The sequence below is a fragment of the Diospyros lotus genome, chromosome 6 (assembly GCF_014633365.1).
Source record: "Diospyros lotus cultivar Yz01 chromosome 6, ASM1463336v1, whole genome shotgun sequence".
NCBI lineage: Eukaryota > Viridiplantae > Streptophyta > Magnoliopsida > Ericales > Ebenaceae > Diospyros > Diospyros lotus.
In genome coordinates this window covers 18,253,818-18,271,251 of record NC_068343.1, presented here as the reverse complement: position 1 = coordinate 18,271,251, position 17,434 = coordinate 18,253,818, and the positions used below count along the sequence as shown (strand labels likewise).

At 34.8% G+C, this 17,434-nt stretch overlaps 3 protein-coding genes across 8 annotated transcripts; 2 read left to right on the top strand and 1 right to left on the bottom strand.

The window, feature by feature from the left end:
- Positions 1 to 1,759: 1,759 nt before the first annotated feature.
- On the top strand, positions 1,760 to 3,132 carry LOC127804909 (probable xyloglucan endotransglucosylase/hydrolase protein 23). Its single transcript, XM_052342006.1, has 3 exons — positions 1,760 to 2,112; positions 2,194 to 2,387; positions 2,507 to 3,132. Exons 1-3 carry the CDS (start codon positions 1,834 to 1,836, stop codon positions 2,895 to 2,897), a joined length of 864 nt encoding a protein of 287 aa, XP_052197966.1. The 5' UTR covers positions 1,760 to 1,833; the 3' UTR covers positions 2,898 to 3,132.
- A 2,815-nt stretch (positions 3,133 to 5,947) lies between these two features.
- On the top strand, positions 5,948 to 13,211 carry LOC127804769 (uncharacterized). Of its 4 annotated transcripts, none has more exons than XM_052341759.1 (3): positions 5,948 to 6,276; positions 6,352 to 6,761; positions 9,017 to 9,062. In XM_052341759.1, exons 1-3 carry the CDS (start codon positions 6,154 to 6,156, stop codon positions 9,045 to 9,047), a joined length of 564 nt encoding a protein of 187 aa, XP_052197719.1. In that variant the 5' UTR covers positions 5,948 to 6,153; the 3' UTR covers positions 9,048 to 9,062. The 4 variants fall into 4 exon arrangements, with proteins under 4 accessions (XP_052197719.1, XP_052197720.1, XP_052197721.1 ...); XM_052341760.1 differs by lacking the exon at positions 9,017 to 9,062 and adding an exon at positions 13,067 to 13,211 and having other exon boundaries at positions 5,949 to 6,276; XM_052341761.1 differs by lacking the exon at positions 9,017 to 9,062 and adding an exon at positions 8,426 to 8,450 and having other exon boundaries at positions 5,949 to 6,276.
- On the bottom strand, positions 7,961 to 14,856 carry LOC127804768 (BTB/POZ domain-containing protein DOT3-like). Of its 3 annotated transcripts, XM_052341757.1 has the most exons (7): positions 14,648 to 14,856; positions 14,377 to 14,446; positions 13,497 to 13,593; positions 12,695 to 13,418; positions 12,295 to 12,553; positions 12,079 to 12,207; positions 7,961 to 8,602 (listed from the first exon to the last, which is right to left on the bottom strand). In XM_052341757.1, exons 1-7 carry the CDS (start codon positions 14,773 to 14,775, stop codon positions 8,234 to 8,236), a joined length of 1,776 nt encoding a protein of 591 aa, XP_052197717.1. In that variant the 5' UTR covers positions 14,776 to 14,856; the 3' UTR covers positions 7,961 to 8,233. The 3 variants fall into 3 exon arrangements, with proteins under 3 accessions (XP_052197717.1, XP_052197716.1, XP_052197718.1); XM_052341756.1 differs by having other exon boundaries at positions 12,695 to 13,593; positions 14,648 to 14,855; XM_052341758.1 differs by having other exon boundaries at positions 8,469 to 10,339; positions 12,695 to 13,593.
- Between the last annotated feature and the right edge of the window lie 2,578 nt (positions 14,857 to 17,434).

The window sequence follows — 17,434 nt, the reverse complement described above, 5'->3', positions numbered from 1 at the left end:
ATGTTTGTATCCCCCCATTAATCCATTATTTAATTAATTAAAGAACCATCGCTGTTGATCCAAAGATAACCACAGGCTTCACCATCAACCCACCCACCCGCCAGCTAGCCAGATAAGCCCCGGCCAGCTGCCTCCACGTCGAGCGCAGGCCCAACAGAGAACTTAAGAAAATAAACAAATAACTCAGCCACGTCACCCACAAATTTAAACTTTGAGTATAGACCGTGAAGAATATCATTACCAAGTATTTTATGAGCAGAATAGACTGATGTCATGGACCGGCAAATAATAATTCATATATGAACCCCACAAGCCAGAAGAGGTTGAAACTTACATAGGAAGCTGCCTGACAGACGACCCTAAGTTTCCTGATTATCGTACAGCACGAACCAGCCAATCTCCTTCGTGTTCCCACGCGAAAAAGGAGGACTCAACTTGTTGCGGTCGATGTTGTGATGGAGACTAATCTTAAAGCAGCCGAATCGAAGGAAAAAAGACCTCTGTTGGCGTGTGTGTGTGTTTAATTAGGAGGAGCTTGTTCTGTGGTGCGTATTAATGGCGCGCGGACGCGGATATGGGCAAGCAATGGTGCCCCTTTCGAGTAGCATCTGACAGCTGGATTCCCAAAGGAACGCACGCTCTCGCTTTCTTTCTCCCACCGAAGCTTACAAAAAATTTATTCAAAGTCTCTAACTTTACGTCATTTGCATTAGCTGTTTCCGATCCCAAATCAAACCCCCCCCCCCCCCCCCCCCCCAAAAAAAAAATTTAGGCTGCATTTTCATTTGTGTTTTCAGTTTTTAATTTTAAATTTATTTTTATATTTATATTTTAAGTGTTTATTTTAAAAAAAAATTAAAAATGTGGTTATTTTGAAATTTAAAAAAATATATATTTTTACTCACTATTCTCTTCTCTATTTTATTCACTATTTTATTTATTTATTTTAATAAATTTTAATTCTATTAATTTTACCTTATCTATAATTTTTATACATACACGAAATTAATAATCAAATACATAAATTAATAACTAAATACACACATAAACAAAATAATTAAATACGCACGTACTAAAATTAAAAATTAAATACACAATCAATAACTAATTAAGTATGCAATATCAATCATCCAAAACATTGATAAATAAAAAAAATATCAAAATCCCACAAGCCTACTTTTAAAAATTTGGATTCCAATCCAAAATTCAAAGGAAACCTTGAAGAAACCACGAAGCAATCATCGGTCCGGAAGAAACCCACGTTGTCGTTGCCGCTATTGCTGCTCGTCACCATCGCCTTTATTGCTCGTCGCCTTTGCTGGTCGTCATTGCCGTTGTCGCTGCTGGCCGCCATTAGATCTGGTGGTCGTTAACGGATGGCCATTGGGGGGAGGGAGAGAGATAGATAGCCGTCACCAAATCTACTGTTGTTGATGGTCATTGCATTTGACTACATGTAAAAAGGAGAAGACGAGATATGCTGGGTGTACGAGATTTGGGAGAGGGGGATTGTTTTTCGTGTTTTGATATTTTCACCGTGTTTTGACTAAAAATATTGAAAATAATAAAAAAAATTAATTTTTTAATTTTTAAAAATATTTTTTAAAAATAATAAAATAAACACATTTTTAATATTTTAAAAGATTAAAAATTTAAAACAAATTGAAAACAATAAAGAGAAGCCGCCTAATTAATCCCATGCCATGCACAATGTTTCCCACCCACTAATTCATCTTCTCCATTACCATATATATATGTGTGGTATATACGAAGAACTTCACCATCTCCCATTCCTTAATTCACCAACTCGTAGAGCTTCTTGAACTTGTAACAATGGTTATCCATTGTAATACTTCCGGCCTTGTGGTGGTGGTGGCGGCCCTTTCGCTGGTGGCGGCGGCGGCGTCCGCCGGCAACTTCTACCAGGACTTCAACATCAAGTGGGGCGACGGCCGCGCCAAGATCCTCAACGGCGGCAGCCTCCTCACGCTCTCCCTCGACAAGGCTTCCGGCTCCGGCTTCCAGTCCAAGAACCAGTACTTGTTCGGCAAGATTGACATGCAGCTCAAGCTCGTGCCCGGCAACTCGGCCGGCACCGTCACCTCCTACTACGTAAGTTCATTGAAATTCATAATTCGAAATACCTAGCATTCTAAATTCTGTTATTTGAAGAGTAGTGTCTCTGTTTTGCAGCTGTCCTCGTTGGGTTCGAACCACGATGAAATTGACTTCGAATTTCTTGGCAACCTAAGTGGAGACCCCTACGTTCTGCACACGAACGTGTTCACGCAAGGAAAGGGAAACAGAGAGCAGCAATTCTATCTCTGGTTCGACCCCACTAAAGATTTCCACACCTACTCCATTCTATGGAACCCTCAAAGCATCATGTAATAAAACATCGATCTTTCTCTGCATATATACGTATATATATATATATTCCCTAGAAAATACAACACAAACAGAAGAAATTGAACTCAATATCTAATGCTTCTTGTGATTTGATCAGCTTTTCGGTGGACGGAACTCCGATCAGGCAATTCAAGAACCTGGAATCGAAGGGGATCCCATTCCCCAAGAGCCAGCCGATGTGGATATACTCGAGCCTGTGGGACGCCGAGGACTGGGCGACGAGGGGCGGCCTGGTGAAGACGGACTGGAGCCAGGCCCCTTTCACCGCCGCCTACCGGAACTTCGCGGCCCAGGCGTGCGTGTGGACGGCGGCGTCGGCTGGGGCGTGTAATTCGAACGGGTCCGGCGACTCGTGGCTGAGGCAATCGCTGGACAGCGCGGGGGAGGCGAGGATGAAGTGGGCGCAGAAGAATTACATGATCTACAATTACTGCGCCGACACGAAACGCTTTCCTCAGGGGCCTCCTCCGGAGTGCTCGCTGACATGAGTTTTAGGAATCACTGTTTAATTTCAGTTCCGCCCCTTTCTTTTTGGCTTTTGCTGTCTCTCTCCCTCTCTCTATGTGTCTATACACGCACATATATATATATATATAAAGCTCAACCTGTAGTATTAATTAATGTTCGTTGTTTAATCAATCAAATACTTTTGTTAATATATTAATCTAAAGTTATATTAATATTAATTATTGAATAAATTTCACTCGTCCCCTTTGTGATCAATGCTCTTAAAAGTTTTTATCACTAACTTTTTTAATTACCTTAGTTGAATCAAATCACCAATAATTGCAATTGAGAGACAAAAATGGAAAGAAGAGAAAAATTGGTGATAAAGATAAGTAAACCAAGATGAAAAAGAAAAAGAAAGAGAAAGGGGTAATTGAAAAGGAGATAATATGTGAAATCACAAAATAATCGTAACATGTCATTCGTCATCACCTTTTTTACTTACTAGTGATCACTGTTGGCTTCATTTTCATTTTTTACCTCTACCCATGTCCTTATCTCTAAAAACCCTAACCATTGCCAACCATTGCTTTGCTTCGCCTTTAACGACCATCCCAGAGTCTTTTGTATTTGCTTAATTTGTCTCAATTACTATAAAAACAAAAAAGATCCATCTCTCCATCTTTCTTTTTCGCCTGTCTTTGCTCCTTCTCCCTTCAATGGATTGTTTCGAGGGATGCCATAAAAACTGATGTGTTTTCTAATGAAAACATTGTTTTCAAGTTGGAAACAATAGTTTAGTCAAAAAAACATATAATCTATAACACGATTATTGGGAATCATGTATTGAAAATGATGGTTCTAGGTAGAAAACACATTGTCCCTACCGCCATTTGAAAAAATCATAATCTAGTCAACTACATCTCTTTCGTTTTTAATGTTTACTTTAGTTAGTTTTAATTTAACTTAATTAATAATTTAAATAACTTAATTTAAGCTAATTAATACCTAATCAACTTAATTTAAATTAGTTTGAATTTTGAGTAACCAAATTAATGATAAAAGATATTTTTTAGCATGAAAAATAAACTATGATGACCTTCAAAACTATTTCCAAATCAAAAGTGATATTTGTACAAATGATATAAACTACTAAAACTCTTGGTGTATATTAATTATTCTACATTTGATATACATCGTAGATTTGAATAGCCAACCTGTAAGGTTCAACTTAATAATTTAAAATTTTGAATGGTCAAATAATTAGGTTGCGTTTTCTTTACTTTTTAATTTTCAGTTTTGAGTTTTGAATTCATTTTTAATTTTCTATTTTGGTAATTAATTTTTAGAAAATTGAAAACGCGTTCTCTTTGTCATTTTAAAAAATTATTTTTCAAAATAGAAAATTAGAAAATGCGTTTTCTTTGAAATTTTGAAAATATTTTTTTAATAATATTTTATTCAATAAATTTGATTATTAAGTAAATTATAAATATTTAATGTTAATATATTATTAAAAAATATATATACATTTTAAAGTTAATGAATTTTATAATATTTTTCCCATTACAATAATAAAATATGAATAAATAAATATGTTTTGAGTTTGTTTTGTATGAAAACACCCAAAACAACTTTTTGTTGTTTTTAGTTTTCTTTACAATTTTTTTTTATTTTCAAAAATATATTTCTAAAAACAAGAAAGAGAACGCGTTTTCATTATTTTAAAAAATTAAAAACTAAAAATAATTTAAAAACAGTAAAGAGAACGCAACCTTAGTTTTTTTTCTTTCTCATTATTTGATCTATAAATTGAACATCCTTTAATATCTTTAATGTTTTTCACATTTTTTAGTGAAAGGATCTCATTAATTACAAAAAAAAGCTTAAAAATCCCATACAATTTATTTAAACTTTACAAATTCATTCAAACAAATGAAATAACACTCGTAATATAAATTAATTTACATTAATAAATTAAACAAATTCTATTGAATTTTTTAAACCTTTCAATTTCCTTCCAATAACAAAAATAGGGAAAGTGAAATGAGAATCATTAAATAAATTTATTTACATTAATAAATTATACTGAATTCATTTAAACCTTACAAATTTTGTTATTAATACAAAAGAAAAGAAAAGATACTCATTAAATGGATTTATTTATATTAATAAATCGATGATGTTACCACCTAACTTATCAAAAGTTATCAATATATGTCCTCGGGACCAAAGCCGGCCCAACAGAGTTGGGGGCCATAGGCGAAAGGATTTTTTGAGGTCTCGAGTATTAATTTTTTTATAAAAAAAATAAATAATACACTTTTTTACATAAATATTTTATTATTTTATTAAATAAAAAAATAAAATCCAATCAATTATAAAATATAATAATCTCTTAATGATAATAAATTTTCAACTAAAATATGATGTCTCAAATATAAGAAAAAAAAAAAAGCCAAACAACTTACAATAATAAACAAAGAAAAACAAAACTAATTTTTCTTAAAACTTTAAGAATATCAGTGCCAACAAAAAAATTATACATTCATGAGATATTGGGAAGGGAAAGTGGGTTTTATGGGATATTAGGATTTTGGAACACTACAATAACGGTTAAAAATTAGAAAATAGTAAAGGGAAGTTAATTTTTTTAATAAAATATTAATTATTAAAAATAAAAAATATATACATAAATATTATAAAATTTTAAAATTTGGGATCTTATAATTTTGGGGGCCTAATGTCATGGCATACATGGCTTAAGTATAGGGCCGGCCCTGCTCGGGACATACCTCAAATAACAAAGGAGAGGTCATGATATGCCAATTTTATCTAGTTAGTTGTGAGTTTAAATGTTAGTCTTTTCGAGATACGTCTTACAATTTATTTTCTTTAATAAAATTAAAAAACTGAGCGTTAGCGCCTCGCAAGGGAGGGTAATCCCTTGTGAATAATGAATGACAAAGTGAGCTTATAAGGCCATATTAGATGAGGTTCATTCACGAGGAGACTTGACAAAAGAGACAATTATTTATACAAGGCCCATTGCGATATCCAATGAAGGACCCAATTGGGCCGTCAAGCGCATCCACTCTGGACCTGTGGTACCCCCAAACATGGCAGCGTACTCTCGTCATCAGCATTCATCAGTCCTCATTGGGTTGCATTGCATTGCAGGGTTTTAGCAGCAGTCATTTTCCACGGCAACAACGCAGGAGAAAGAGAGAGGGAAAGAAAGAAGAAGACGAAGAGGATCAATCAAGTAGAGAGAGGGAGAGAATAAGAGAGTAAAAGATGGGAAGCAGATTAGGGAGAAGAGTAGTCCAGTTTGCAAATCTCCCAATCAAGCTTCTCATGCCCACATCTTTCACCAACATCACAGAAATCGCCCTCAAAACAATCCCTTCTGCTTCCAAGGTAAAAACATCGCATCTATATATGTGTGTTCATATATTCATTCGATCATGGCTATTCACGGGACTTGCTCTGCAGATTGAAATCAAGAGGGTTTTGGAGTCTCTTTACGGGTTTGAGGTCGACAAGGTCAGAACCCTAAACAGGGAGGGCAAGAAGAAGAAGAGAGGCGGCTTGTTGATCGCGAAACCCGACTACAAGAAGGCCTATGTTACTCTCAGGAGCCCCTTGTCGATTTCGCCGGACCTGTACCCGATTCGTGTGATCGAAGAGGACAAGAGGGCCTTGGCCAAGGAGTCCAAATCCAAGTCCAAGTCGAGTATCGTCGAGGAAGGCGAAGCCAGGTCGCATTGGCTTGACAGCAAGGACGGCAACGCCGGCCGGTTCATGCCTGAGAAGAGTTCCGGCAGTGGCGGTCGGGGACGGGCCGCCAATCGCAGCGGGGATGGATCCGCGAAGTTCCCCTGGAGCAGCATGCGGTCTTCTAGGTAGATTTTGCTTTTGCATTTCGAGTATTGGCTACATGTTTGCTTTTTACTTCATAATTGTTTTGTTGGATGAGTAATTGATAGAGTCAGAGTGGATACATGAACAAATTTCTCTTTGGAAATTTATTTACCACCTGCTTGAATTTGAAAATAACTTGTAGTTCGCTTCATATCAACTGATTTTGCTTTTTGAATGATTGACAGGGCTGTATAACTGTGAAATGTTAGTTTTCATCCTGGTTATCTTTCTGTATTTATTTCATGTTATCTTTGAACTAGAACTGTGTTCTTTTAGTATGTGCCCCAGTGAACTTAATGACTACTTCTGCTTATCATGGGGGCGGAGAGTGTTGTGGTGGTCAAATTTGAGCTCATGATTAGCATGCTTGGAGAGTTATGAAATGATTATTAACTTTGGAAATCTCTAAATCCTTTGTCAAGTTATAATTGTTTCTTTGGATTTTTAGTTTTTAGAGTGTATTCTTAGTATTACACTCTTGGTGGATTGGATTCTTTATGAGATGTACGCCTGAAAAAATAATGGCGAATACCTTGTTTTTACAGTTGATTAAGCAATGAAAATGGACTACTGTCGTATTGGTATATTTTCTTGATGGCATGTTCTTCATGGGTCTGTGATTGCTGCTTTCAGCTATTTAATCTCTAAGAATATACGGACCTCTTGATCATTTTCTCATAATTTGTTAAGCAATCAAAGTTCAAAACGTAATAGTTTGTTTGCAGTTATAGAGTAATATGAGATCAATGGTTTACTAGAATGAAAAACTTTCTCAGGGTCTATGCTAGGTTGCAAAGTGATCATTTTGGTTGAAAGGCAAAATATTGGGACTTCACTTGCAATGCAATTTTCATGAGTCTCTAGTCTCTTTTTAATCTTATTCTGAATCAGAACCCATGATTTTTTTAACCCTTAGAAAACGTTTTTAAGCTTTTATTAAACTACAGAAAAAGAAACAGCATTTTGTTTATGATATAACTCTTAACTTAAGTGAAGGCGATAGTAGTGGTATCTTGAATATGTGATAAAAAAAACTGTTGATCAAAATAACTCATAACTCATGTTTCTCCCAGAACTTTTAAATTGCTCCTGTTGTCGTATTAATCTTTATTATTTTTGTATGATTGTTTGCTACAAGTAGAACTGTAGAAGTCTAACTAGTTGCATCATGTTATGTAGATGGATGTCTTCAAGATAGGAGATGCCTGACAAAAAATGTATCTACCATTGAAAAGCTAATAAGTTCTTTTATGCCTTTTGTCAAGTCAGGACCAAATAAAATAAATTGTTGTAGAATAAAAGGGTAAAGAAGGCAGAGCTGGAAATTATAAGTTTATAACATCTAATTTCAGTTTTATTTCAAAACTCAACTGAGGAGAGAGTGAAGAAGAATTTATTCAAGCTTTTGGTCACATGGGACATCAGAGTGTAGCGTGTTTGATTTTCAGAAACCTTAGGAGACAGAGAACCTTCGGCGGAGGCTAATTTTGTGGATACCAAAGCTGAATCTCTTCTGCCCCCCTATAGTTTCATCCCCTTGTATTTTTCCTTTTAAGAAACTAGGGCTCTTAATTTTCATCCGGCCAAGTGTCCAACCTAATGATGTCCTGCACTTATCAGTTTTCTTTTCACACTCTCTTTGCAGTTCTCCATAGTCTTTCTGCAGCCCTTGCACTTCCATTTTTACTTTCTCAAGTTCTGCTTTGAGAGTAGTTATCTCCTTTGTAGAAGTCCAAGTATCATGCTGATCAGAGTTATCGCTGCTTGCTGTTTGCTCCTTCCCCATAGCTTTCCTCATCTTCACTTGCTCCGAGAACAAAACCTGTAGCTTTTTAATGTAAGAATTGTTTTATTTGAGGGATATGGGTTGATGAGCACTGATTTCTGGTGATTGGAGAATTTGTGGATACTGCGTGGCTTCAATCGATACAAGTATCCATACTTGTAGCCTTATATTGTAACTGGACGTTTTCCTCAGATGAAGTAAGAAGAAACAAGAGATGTGCTGATACATCAGAAATGGACTTAAGGTTTCTTCAGTGTTTCTTTCTTTGTAATATAGTGGCAACTTTCTTAGTGCCATTTGTTGCATGCAAAAGATAAAAGGTTTTTATTGCACTGCTGATATTTGTCATGCTTCCAAGCATTATAGTTTCCTTTGTCAAATTGCTAGGATTAATAGCATTGGACTGCCAGATGCATGACATCTTTTTATTATCACTTTTGTACAAGGCAGGCAAAGAGAGATTAGTAACGGGTTTATATAGATTTGATAGTACAACCCATATTCAACAGAGTTGTGCTTCTTAACATGTTGCTATGAAGCCCAGGTATGCATGCTGGTAAGGATATCAAGGCTCTGGAAAAGAATGAGCATGCTGATAAGGTAGAAACATGCCAAAGTATATATATGTTTTTATATATTTTTATTAGCTAGTTTATAAGAGTAAGGATAAATGACCAGTCACCCCTGAACTTTGGGTATTTGGCCTGGATGCCCCTTGAATTTTAAAATTTGGCCAATCAATCTCTGAACTTTTCAAAATTAGCTAGGACACCCCTTGTATTAGCCACAACACCACCCCTGAACTTTGGCCTTTTGAGGGAGTGTCATGGCTAATTTTGAAAAGTTTAGGGACTGATTGGGCAAATTTCAGAGGTTAGGGGGTGTCTGGGCCAAATGACCAAAGTTTAAGGGGTGTTACCCTGGAAAAATAATATCCACAAATAAAAAAATAAGATCATAAATATCTAAAGTCATCATAAAACTAGATAAATTTATATGCTAAAAAAGATCAGAATGATTATATATATTACAATTTATAAACGCCAATCAGTATCCAACATTTATGTTAAAAAAGCCCAAAAAGAAGTGTTCTTGACTTCTAACTTTCAAGTAAAATCTAACCTCAAACAAGTTATTGTTATTGGAAATGCAACATGGCATTCTTGATGTGTGTACTTTCTCATGTGCATAAGCGTCAATGTACAAATTAGGTGACTTGTTTGACACATAATTTGAGGTGTCCTATCTGTATAAGTTGAACACGAGGTGAATAAGGATTTGGCAACAATTTTTCTGAATTTCTGTACTTCACAGGAGGTGTGATCCATTAGAAATCTGACCAAGCAAGGCTGTATGTTTCATTATGATGCCAACATCAATAACATATAATAGGATTCATTTTTATATATCTTTGCTACAATTTTTTACCCCCATTGTCTGTAGAAAAAAACATATTTTTATTTAATAGGAATATTTAATTGGTTGTTTAAGAATGACAATTTGACATGTATCATGTATGGCGAGGAGTATCCCTTGACCCATTACCCTACGCATAGAATGTTCCCATCAATCCTTCTATTATTGATGTCCTTTTAAGGTAGAATTATAAGTACAAGCATGAAAAGAAAGACTTATTGTCTTGCTCTTGCTTTCTTTGGATTCTAAGTAGAAGTTCTTGATCTAATGTTGGCATCTAAAGGAAGAATGCATTAGTTCTATTGAGATAGTAGAGTTGGAAAAAGTTATGTGGCACTATGATGCTTGCACCCTTCCCTGCACACATAAAATATGGTCTTACAATTGTATAACTGGGAGAGGAATTCGATGAGAGAGAAAATCCTTGCCCAAAAGGAACACGTACAAATGGCCAAATCCAAGCAATATGTAATAGGTGTATGCAAAATGGTTGGATCAAACACTAGAATTTCAATTTTTTTTGAAGTCAATCATGTATGCAATATGGGATACGTACATATATAGGCATAAAAGGTTGGTACCAAGAATTAACACCTTTTTTTACTGGATTCATATTTTAGATTTTTTTATTATCACAGGATGAGATGAATTTGTCTTTTGTTAGAGTCTTACAGATGTGGTACTCCAGATGGGGTAATGAATTTGAATGTTAGAATTATGGCACGACTTCCATTTTCCTATGTTTTACACCCTATGTGCACGTATGATCACAGGATGAGATGAGATGGGATACACTCTCCCAAGAGATAATATCCTAGGGGATGATATACTACGTTGACTTTTCTTCTCTTCTCTGGTGTGGGATAAGTTAGTGGATATATTTTAAATTTGTTTGTTTAAATTTAAAATAAGGATATAACTACAATGACAATAACTTACCAAGGCTGAATCCCACTAAGTGGGGTCAGTTTCATTAATTAAGCTAGTCATCTCTATCTATAATTGTATATCTTGTTAGGTTATTACTATTCATGTCATTTCTAAGAGTTCAATACCAAGTTTTTTTTTTTTCAATGGTTATGGTCTTCATCTACATCTTTTACTAATAATCTAAATTTTCCCCTGCACTATTGTATTATGGTTTGCATATTAGTCTATCATTTGAAATATTAATTATATAAGCTAATTTAAATGTGCACAGTAACTTTACACGTACTTGCAATTATAGAATAATATATGACAATTAGATTATAATATGATTATATTATGTTGTGAATTATGGAAATATAATTATACTATGCATGTTTAAGAATATGTTATTTACATAACGCATATGCACTTGTAATCTTGTTATAGTTATATAATAACATACTATGCTATGCTATTAGATATCTTGTTGTATATCATCAAAATACATTGATAATATCAATATAATTAGATATAAAGTAATGTTACTATAATGCTATAATATGTAACATGCTTAGCAAAAAAAAGTATCATAATAATAACTGATAATAATTTCACAATAAGTAATCATGTTCATATGCTTTATAGCATATAATTGTTATCACAATATAATAATAATAATTTATCATGATTAAGTAATGGTATCATAACTCTATATTTTAACATATATCTTATTTTAAATTATAGGCTATCTGGTTTTGATGTATAATCTATATTTTCTGACTAAAAATATTATTTTTATAGCTGTGTGATAATTATGTTATATATGACATTTTTATGTTATATGTTAAATCTTAATGCTCTTTATTTGAAGATAGAATACTGGACCTCATGCTATGCGTGTGTCCCACATGCATGAGGTGAAGGAAAGGTCTAGAGATGTTATTCTACCCTTTAATTTCATATAAAAAAGCAGTAGAAAGAAGTCAACAGGGAGGAATTATCCTCGCCCTTCCTTGCTTTATTAAGCAAACTTGGTCTATGTCATGTTCATGTAGGCATTTTAGTAGAACTCATATATTGAGTACTCAATAGGTTATGCAGTATGAAAAGGTGGCTACTTTTAGTGCAATGTAGCCGTACTAGCATGAAGGGATTTATGACAATGACTGCCAATTTTTTTTTTTTACCTGGACAATGGTTCTCAGAGGCAATCGATCATTTCGGGCAGCATGCATGCATGCATCAAGTGATAGTTTCTCACAGTCCATTACTTCGCATAATCTTTGGCGGTCATGTTCTGACAATGAAGGATGGGTCTGTAGGGAAGATCAGAATATTAGATTTCATGATATTGCTTTTATAGAAAGGAAAAATCGTCTGTTAACAAGGGCATATACAATAACCTTGAGGTACAAATCAATGGCTCTATAGAGTCCATCATCACATGTCCGAGTAGTTTCTGGCAAGGCTTCAGCTAGGACTTGAAACTTGGTGATGGAAAGATTGGGGTCTCTAGCTATCTCAGCCAGATAACCATCCAAGAGTTTCCCAAGGTTAAATTTTCCAGCAAGTGGATGATGCTGCTGTTGTTCATGCATCAAAGAATATTGCATTATTCTTTGAACGACATCTATGTTGTGCATTGTGCATTCATCTGGGGTGCTGCATAGCAGTTGAACAAAAATGTTAACCAGGATCACAGTTGGCTGTTAAAAGTCTCTTCTGTACAATTTATTTATGAATTAGTGATATATAAAGACAGTCAAGGCATCCTATGATACATAGTAGGGCTAGAATACTTACTTCAATGTCTTCCCCTGGTCTCCAATTGTATAACTAGGAAGTAAAAGGTCGTTCACATCAGCATTTTCCAATACCATCCCAACCCTTTTTTCAAGATCTGAAATTAAGGCTGGTGATGCTGAATGTGCCAAGGCCACTTTCAGCATCCAGAGCAAGAACTTGCAGGGAACAACCTCTTCCTGAGCAGGCAGTATGGTGATGAGACTCTCTACAATCATTCTTTGCTCTTTACTATGTCCAAGACTGACTTCCTGTCTCTTGCTGCTCAAAATATTTATCTGCACCTCGTTTTTGCTATAACTATATCTCCTACATCCTTCTGCCTCTGTATCCGTATCTGACAACCACTTTCCTGCATACTGCATGATGCAGGAGCCAATAATTTCTGGTTTCAACAACTTGGCCTTTATTGCCGTCATGATCCTCATGAAATGATCAATGCGAAGTGTTGTCACATCATCAAACCACCAGCTCTCTTCATCAATTATTTCTCCAGGTTTTGAACTTTCTTTGTAAACCTTCCAAGCAATTGAGTCGCAACATCTTCGGACAATTTGTACGTTTTCAGCCCATGGAGAGAGAGTTTCACAAGATTTGAGAACTGTGACGGAGTCTTTCCATGAAGAAAGAACTACAAACGTGAGGAATGCTTCTGTCTTAGAGATGAGGTTTCCATCTTCAAATTCTTCTGTCATCTGGAGAAATTCTGATGCGCACCTCAGTGCTGCGACATTGATAGGATTTAGCACTAACGGGAGACCGTAACAGAATTTTAGAATGATTTCAAATGTTTCTGATCCACCTGGGAAATTGTCGAGCTTCAGGCATTTTTCTAAATTTGAATTTGAATTCTGCATTTCAACTTGTGCTATGTAGCCACATCGTGAAACCAACGGGAACTGTTTCAGGAGAATTAGATGAGATGTACATTATCAATCCCATTTCTGATGGGCACATGGCATTGAAAAATCCAAAAACATAGCATGCCCAATTTATTTTAAATTATAGGAGCACAGCATGTCATTGTGATTCTTGTGTCGTCATTTTGCAACAGATTTTTTGGTAGCTTATTTGATAGATTAATCAAAGAGCATACTATAGTTTGAAGTGTTAAAAGCATAGGAAACATTAACATTTTATTGAACACTTGAAACTTTTGGGACTTGTAGTCAGTTGACATGCACTTCTGACAGCTACTTCATTATTCAGAGAATGAATAGTGGGGCTACACTGGATTAAAATTTTTGGAAAACATTCAAGAAGTGGTGGTATTGAAATCACTCTTCTCTTGCATTGGAGAAACTTAATTAGCTATTTGTGACTGGGAATGTAGAAGTGAATTTTGCAGCGAGTTTCTTTCTTATTTCTTTGAATTCCTCCCAATAAACCCATAAGATCTGAAAGAGACCAAAAGCTTCAGTCCCTAATAAACTTGTCTCATGTAGAAGGTGATGAGGACAATCACAGCATTTCATTTGTATATGCTGCTGCAAGGCTTGCAGCATTAAGGCCTGGACCCCCCTACTTACTAATTTCGGATTGTTTTTGAGAGAGGAACTTTATAAATATACTGTTGGACTGCTGGTCTTTCTTTAATGATGTGTTCGTGAAGTTCTTGTCTTCTCTCTCAATGAAAGTAAAGAGATTGTGTATGTGTGTGTCTGTTGCTTTATTGTTGTTACCTTGTGAACTTGGAAGGTGACATCTTGAAGTTGAATGGATAGATCTGTTGGGATCTGAGAAGTGGCAAACCTGCATGAACATGGACCAGGAGTTGAGATTGAAAAAACTTGAATGAAATGTGAATTACAAATAATGTAAAATTCCGAAGAATGATTTGAGGGGGAAAAAACAAAAAAAGCTGCTTAAAAATAGATCGTTGAAATTTCTTTACAGGATTAGAAGATGTTGGCAAAAACTACTAGCTAGGGACTACAGGGTCAGTTTTATGACCATGAATAATTCTCTTTCTTTCCATAGTCGTCCGCTGGTGAAATGAGGCTGGCAGGAACAACTATTCTTTGGTTGTGAACTTGGTTTACGCCATCCAAATCGTTCCCAGAGCTCTGTGAGTGATCCATTGGAAGCAACTTCGTTTGCAGTTGTGTTGTTTTGCATCCACAAGAAGAGAGTATGAACACTGAGTGAGTGGGGTACAGTCTGAATAAATGTCTGAGAATTCAGTCTGTGGCTGGAAAAGGGGGCAGTGTGGAGGTGGGTGGTGGATGGCTTATTAATTTCTTGTCAGTTTAGGTCAACCATTGAATGATCAGAGAATTACAAAGAGAATGTTGGGCTATGACAAGCCTTATTCAAACACGTAATCGAGGTCATGGCCATTGGCTTAGGTTACTGAATGCGTGGATGTGTGTGTTTGTGTTCATTTTGTCGTGTGATATTCCATCTGTCTGTTGCACCTTAGGCAAAACAAAATCTATTTGTTGTGTACCGTTATGTGAAATCTGATGAATAATAGAAGTGAATATTCTATTTCATCCATCTGCATTAATGTGGGAGATCAAGTGGGAACGTCCCTCAGTACACTGTTCAACTTTGGATCAAACTTCTAGTTTGGAATTAATTCGAGATTAAAAGCTGAATAATAATCCAATATATCAACAAACAAGACACACTACACAGTGTACTATATCATCATGGAATAACGTGTCTATAAGCTAGCTAAATGGTAATGCTATTCTCGTTGTTATTGCTAATATATTATTCATATGGGTTCACAAATTAGCATCCTTTATATGTCATCGAATATAACTAATAATCAACAAATGTCATGTAATATTTGGGTAAGTAGTAGAAATCTCTCCCTCCTATAAAATGGATTGTTATATCGGTGAGTTGGGGATCCGAGGCTCAAATCTCTTGAGTTTCAAATGCATTCACTGTAACGCTTCGTTCCTCAAGCACAGTTATTATTGCAAAAATTGTGGGCATGTTATGAAAATAATATTGTGGATGTTCGTAACTTCTCAACTCTTTCTTGAGATTATTGTCCTTGCGTGGTCTTTCGCTGTTCGTGTCCTTGATTTCAACAGAGAAGGTAAATCGCAAGTGAAAGTTTTGCCTCAATGTGCAAGGCAATAAATCGAACTCATGACCTACTGGTGTGAATCCTACCTTATCGTGGTCCAACCACTTGACTTGTGCCTTGGAGCACTTCTTAACTCCTTTTATTTCATAATCTTGTGGGTTATAGTATAGATGGCATGGAAATAGAAACATAAATGTTTTTGATACGAAACGAAAATTTAAAAATGGTATTTTCTCAAAAAGGTAAGAAATAGAAATGCGGGGTAAAATGTAAATTAAAAAATATAAGGGTATATATAATAAATAGTTAAAATTATAAACTTTAGAATAAAATAAATAAGGGTGTATGTGAAATTAATTTATAATTTATATGATATAAATAGTATTATATGTTGTAAACCCTAAATTGCAAATTTGCAAATGCAATGACGCCTAAAGGCTTAGAGTAGCTAGAGAGAGACCCGAGTGTTCGCTACTTTTGTCGTTGACCTGTCTCGTCGCCTTGTCACTCGTTACCAACTATCGACCACCGCTGTATCTTTCATCTATGTCGCTGCCTCTCTTACTGACCTGTCTTGCTTCTCGCTCTTGCCGCCAACCGTTGCTGCATCTTCCATCTCACTAGGTTTCAATCACTACTGCCTTTTGCCTTCCGTACTGACCTGTCTTGCCTCTCTCCCTCGTTGTTGTTGTCGTAAAAAACGCGTTTCCAACTACTTTTCGTAAATTGCAAAACAATCCCAAAATATTTCGCAATTTATAGAAACGACCTGAAAATCGGGGTAGGTTTTGTTGTGTCCGAAATGAAAAACGGTTTCGAAACGAGAAACATGGTCATTTTCGCAGTTTCCATGCTTCTTAAGTTATAGCGATTAGAATTTATTTTCATTTATTTTAATATTTACTATATCATTAAGTTTTTTTTAATTGAATGATTTTACAACCTTATAAATGGGAGTTGTGGGAAGCACGAAAATAATAACAAAATTTTCATAACAAGTTTTTCCTTTTTTTGCTTCTTTTCATTCTCTTAAGTCAACTTTGTTCTTTCTTAGATTCGTTACACCTTACTTGCATGAATTGTTCTATTTTTAGATTCAAGCAACTCTTCTATTTTCGATTGAATAGTCTTTCGGGTATAATCTTTATATCTCTACAAAATTATTTTTGTATATTGATTAAAAATATCATCATAATGCTAGAATTGTTCTTATGTCTTTATGCAAATATTGTATTTACATTGTTTTTGTTGTTGGTTTGATTCATATAATACATGTATGTGTTTATATATGCATGTACTCTTAATTTATATATCAAATTTGTTAGTATTACATTTTCTTACTATTCCATACATTTACATGCACACGTATCAATTTGCTAAAATATTATATTTTATGATAGCATTTGTCATGTCAAATGTTGCAAAGTTTGAATTTGTCACCCTTGATATTTGCATTGCACAGGAATAAAAATGAAAAATGAATACGATACGAAAAAGAAATTGAAAAATGTCATTTCTTAAAAAGATAAAAAATGGAAATAAGTAAATAAAAAAATATAATGATTTTTTTGTAAATATAATTTTTAATATAAAAAAAACATAAATTCCATAATATATTCAAAATAAATTTTAGAAAAAAATAAAAATTTGAATTAGAGACAAAAAAATTTCATCTTTATTTGTAGATGAAAATG

Bases quoted from the DNA above. Each gene is read 5' to 3' on its own strand.
- LOC127804909 (XM_052342006.1), top strand. From the start codon at position 1,834: ATGGTTATCCATTGTAATACTTCCGGCCTTGTGGTGGTGGTGGCGGCC. The intron at 2,113-2,193 runs GTAAGTTCATTG...TCTGTTTTGCAG, and splicing joins GCACCGTCACCTCCTACTAC to CTGTCCTCGTTGGGTTCGAA. The intron at 2,388-2,506 runs GTAATAAAACAT...TGATTTGATCAG, and splicing joins TGGAACCCTCAAAGCATCAT to CTTTTCGGTGGACGGAACTC.
- LOC127804769 (XM_052341759.1), top strand. From the start codon at position 6,154: ATGGGAAGCAGATTAGGGAGAAGAGTAGTCCAGTTTGCAAATCTCCCA. The intron at 6,277-6,351 runs GTAAAAACATCG...CTTGCTCTGCAG, and splicing joins CAATCCCTTCTGCTTCCAAG to ATTGAAATCAAGAGGGTTTT. The intron at 6,762-9,016 runs GTAGATTTTGCT...TGTACAAGGCAG, and splicing joins AGCAGCATGCGGTCTTCTAG to GCAAAGAGAGATTAGTAACG.
- LOC127804768 (XM_052341756.1), bottom strand. From the start codon at position 14,775: ATGGATCACTCACAGAGCTCTGGGAACGATTTGGATGGCGTAAACCAA. The intron at 14,447-14,647 runs GTCATAAAACTG...ATGTTCATGCAG, and splicing joins AAGAAAGAGAATTATTCATG to GTTTGCCACTTCTCAGATCC. The intron at 12,554-12,694 runs GTAAGTATTCTA...ACTGCTATGCAG, and splicing joins GACCAGGGGAAGACATTGAA to CACCCCAGATGAATGCACAA.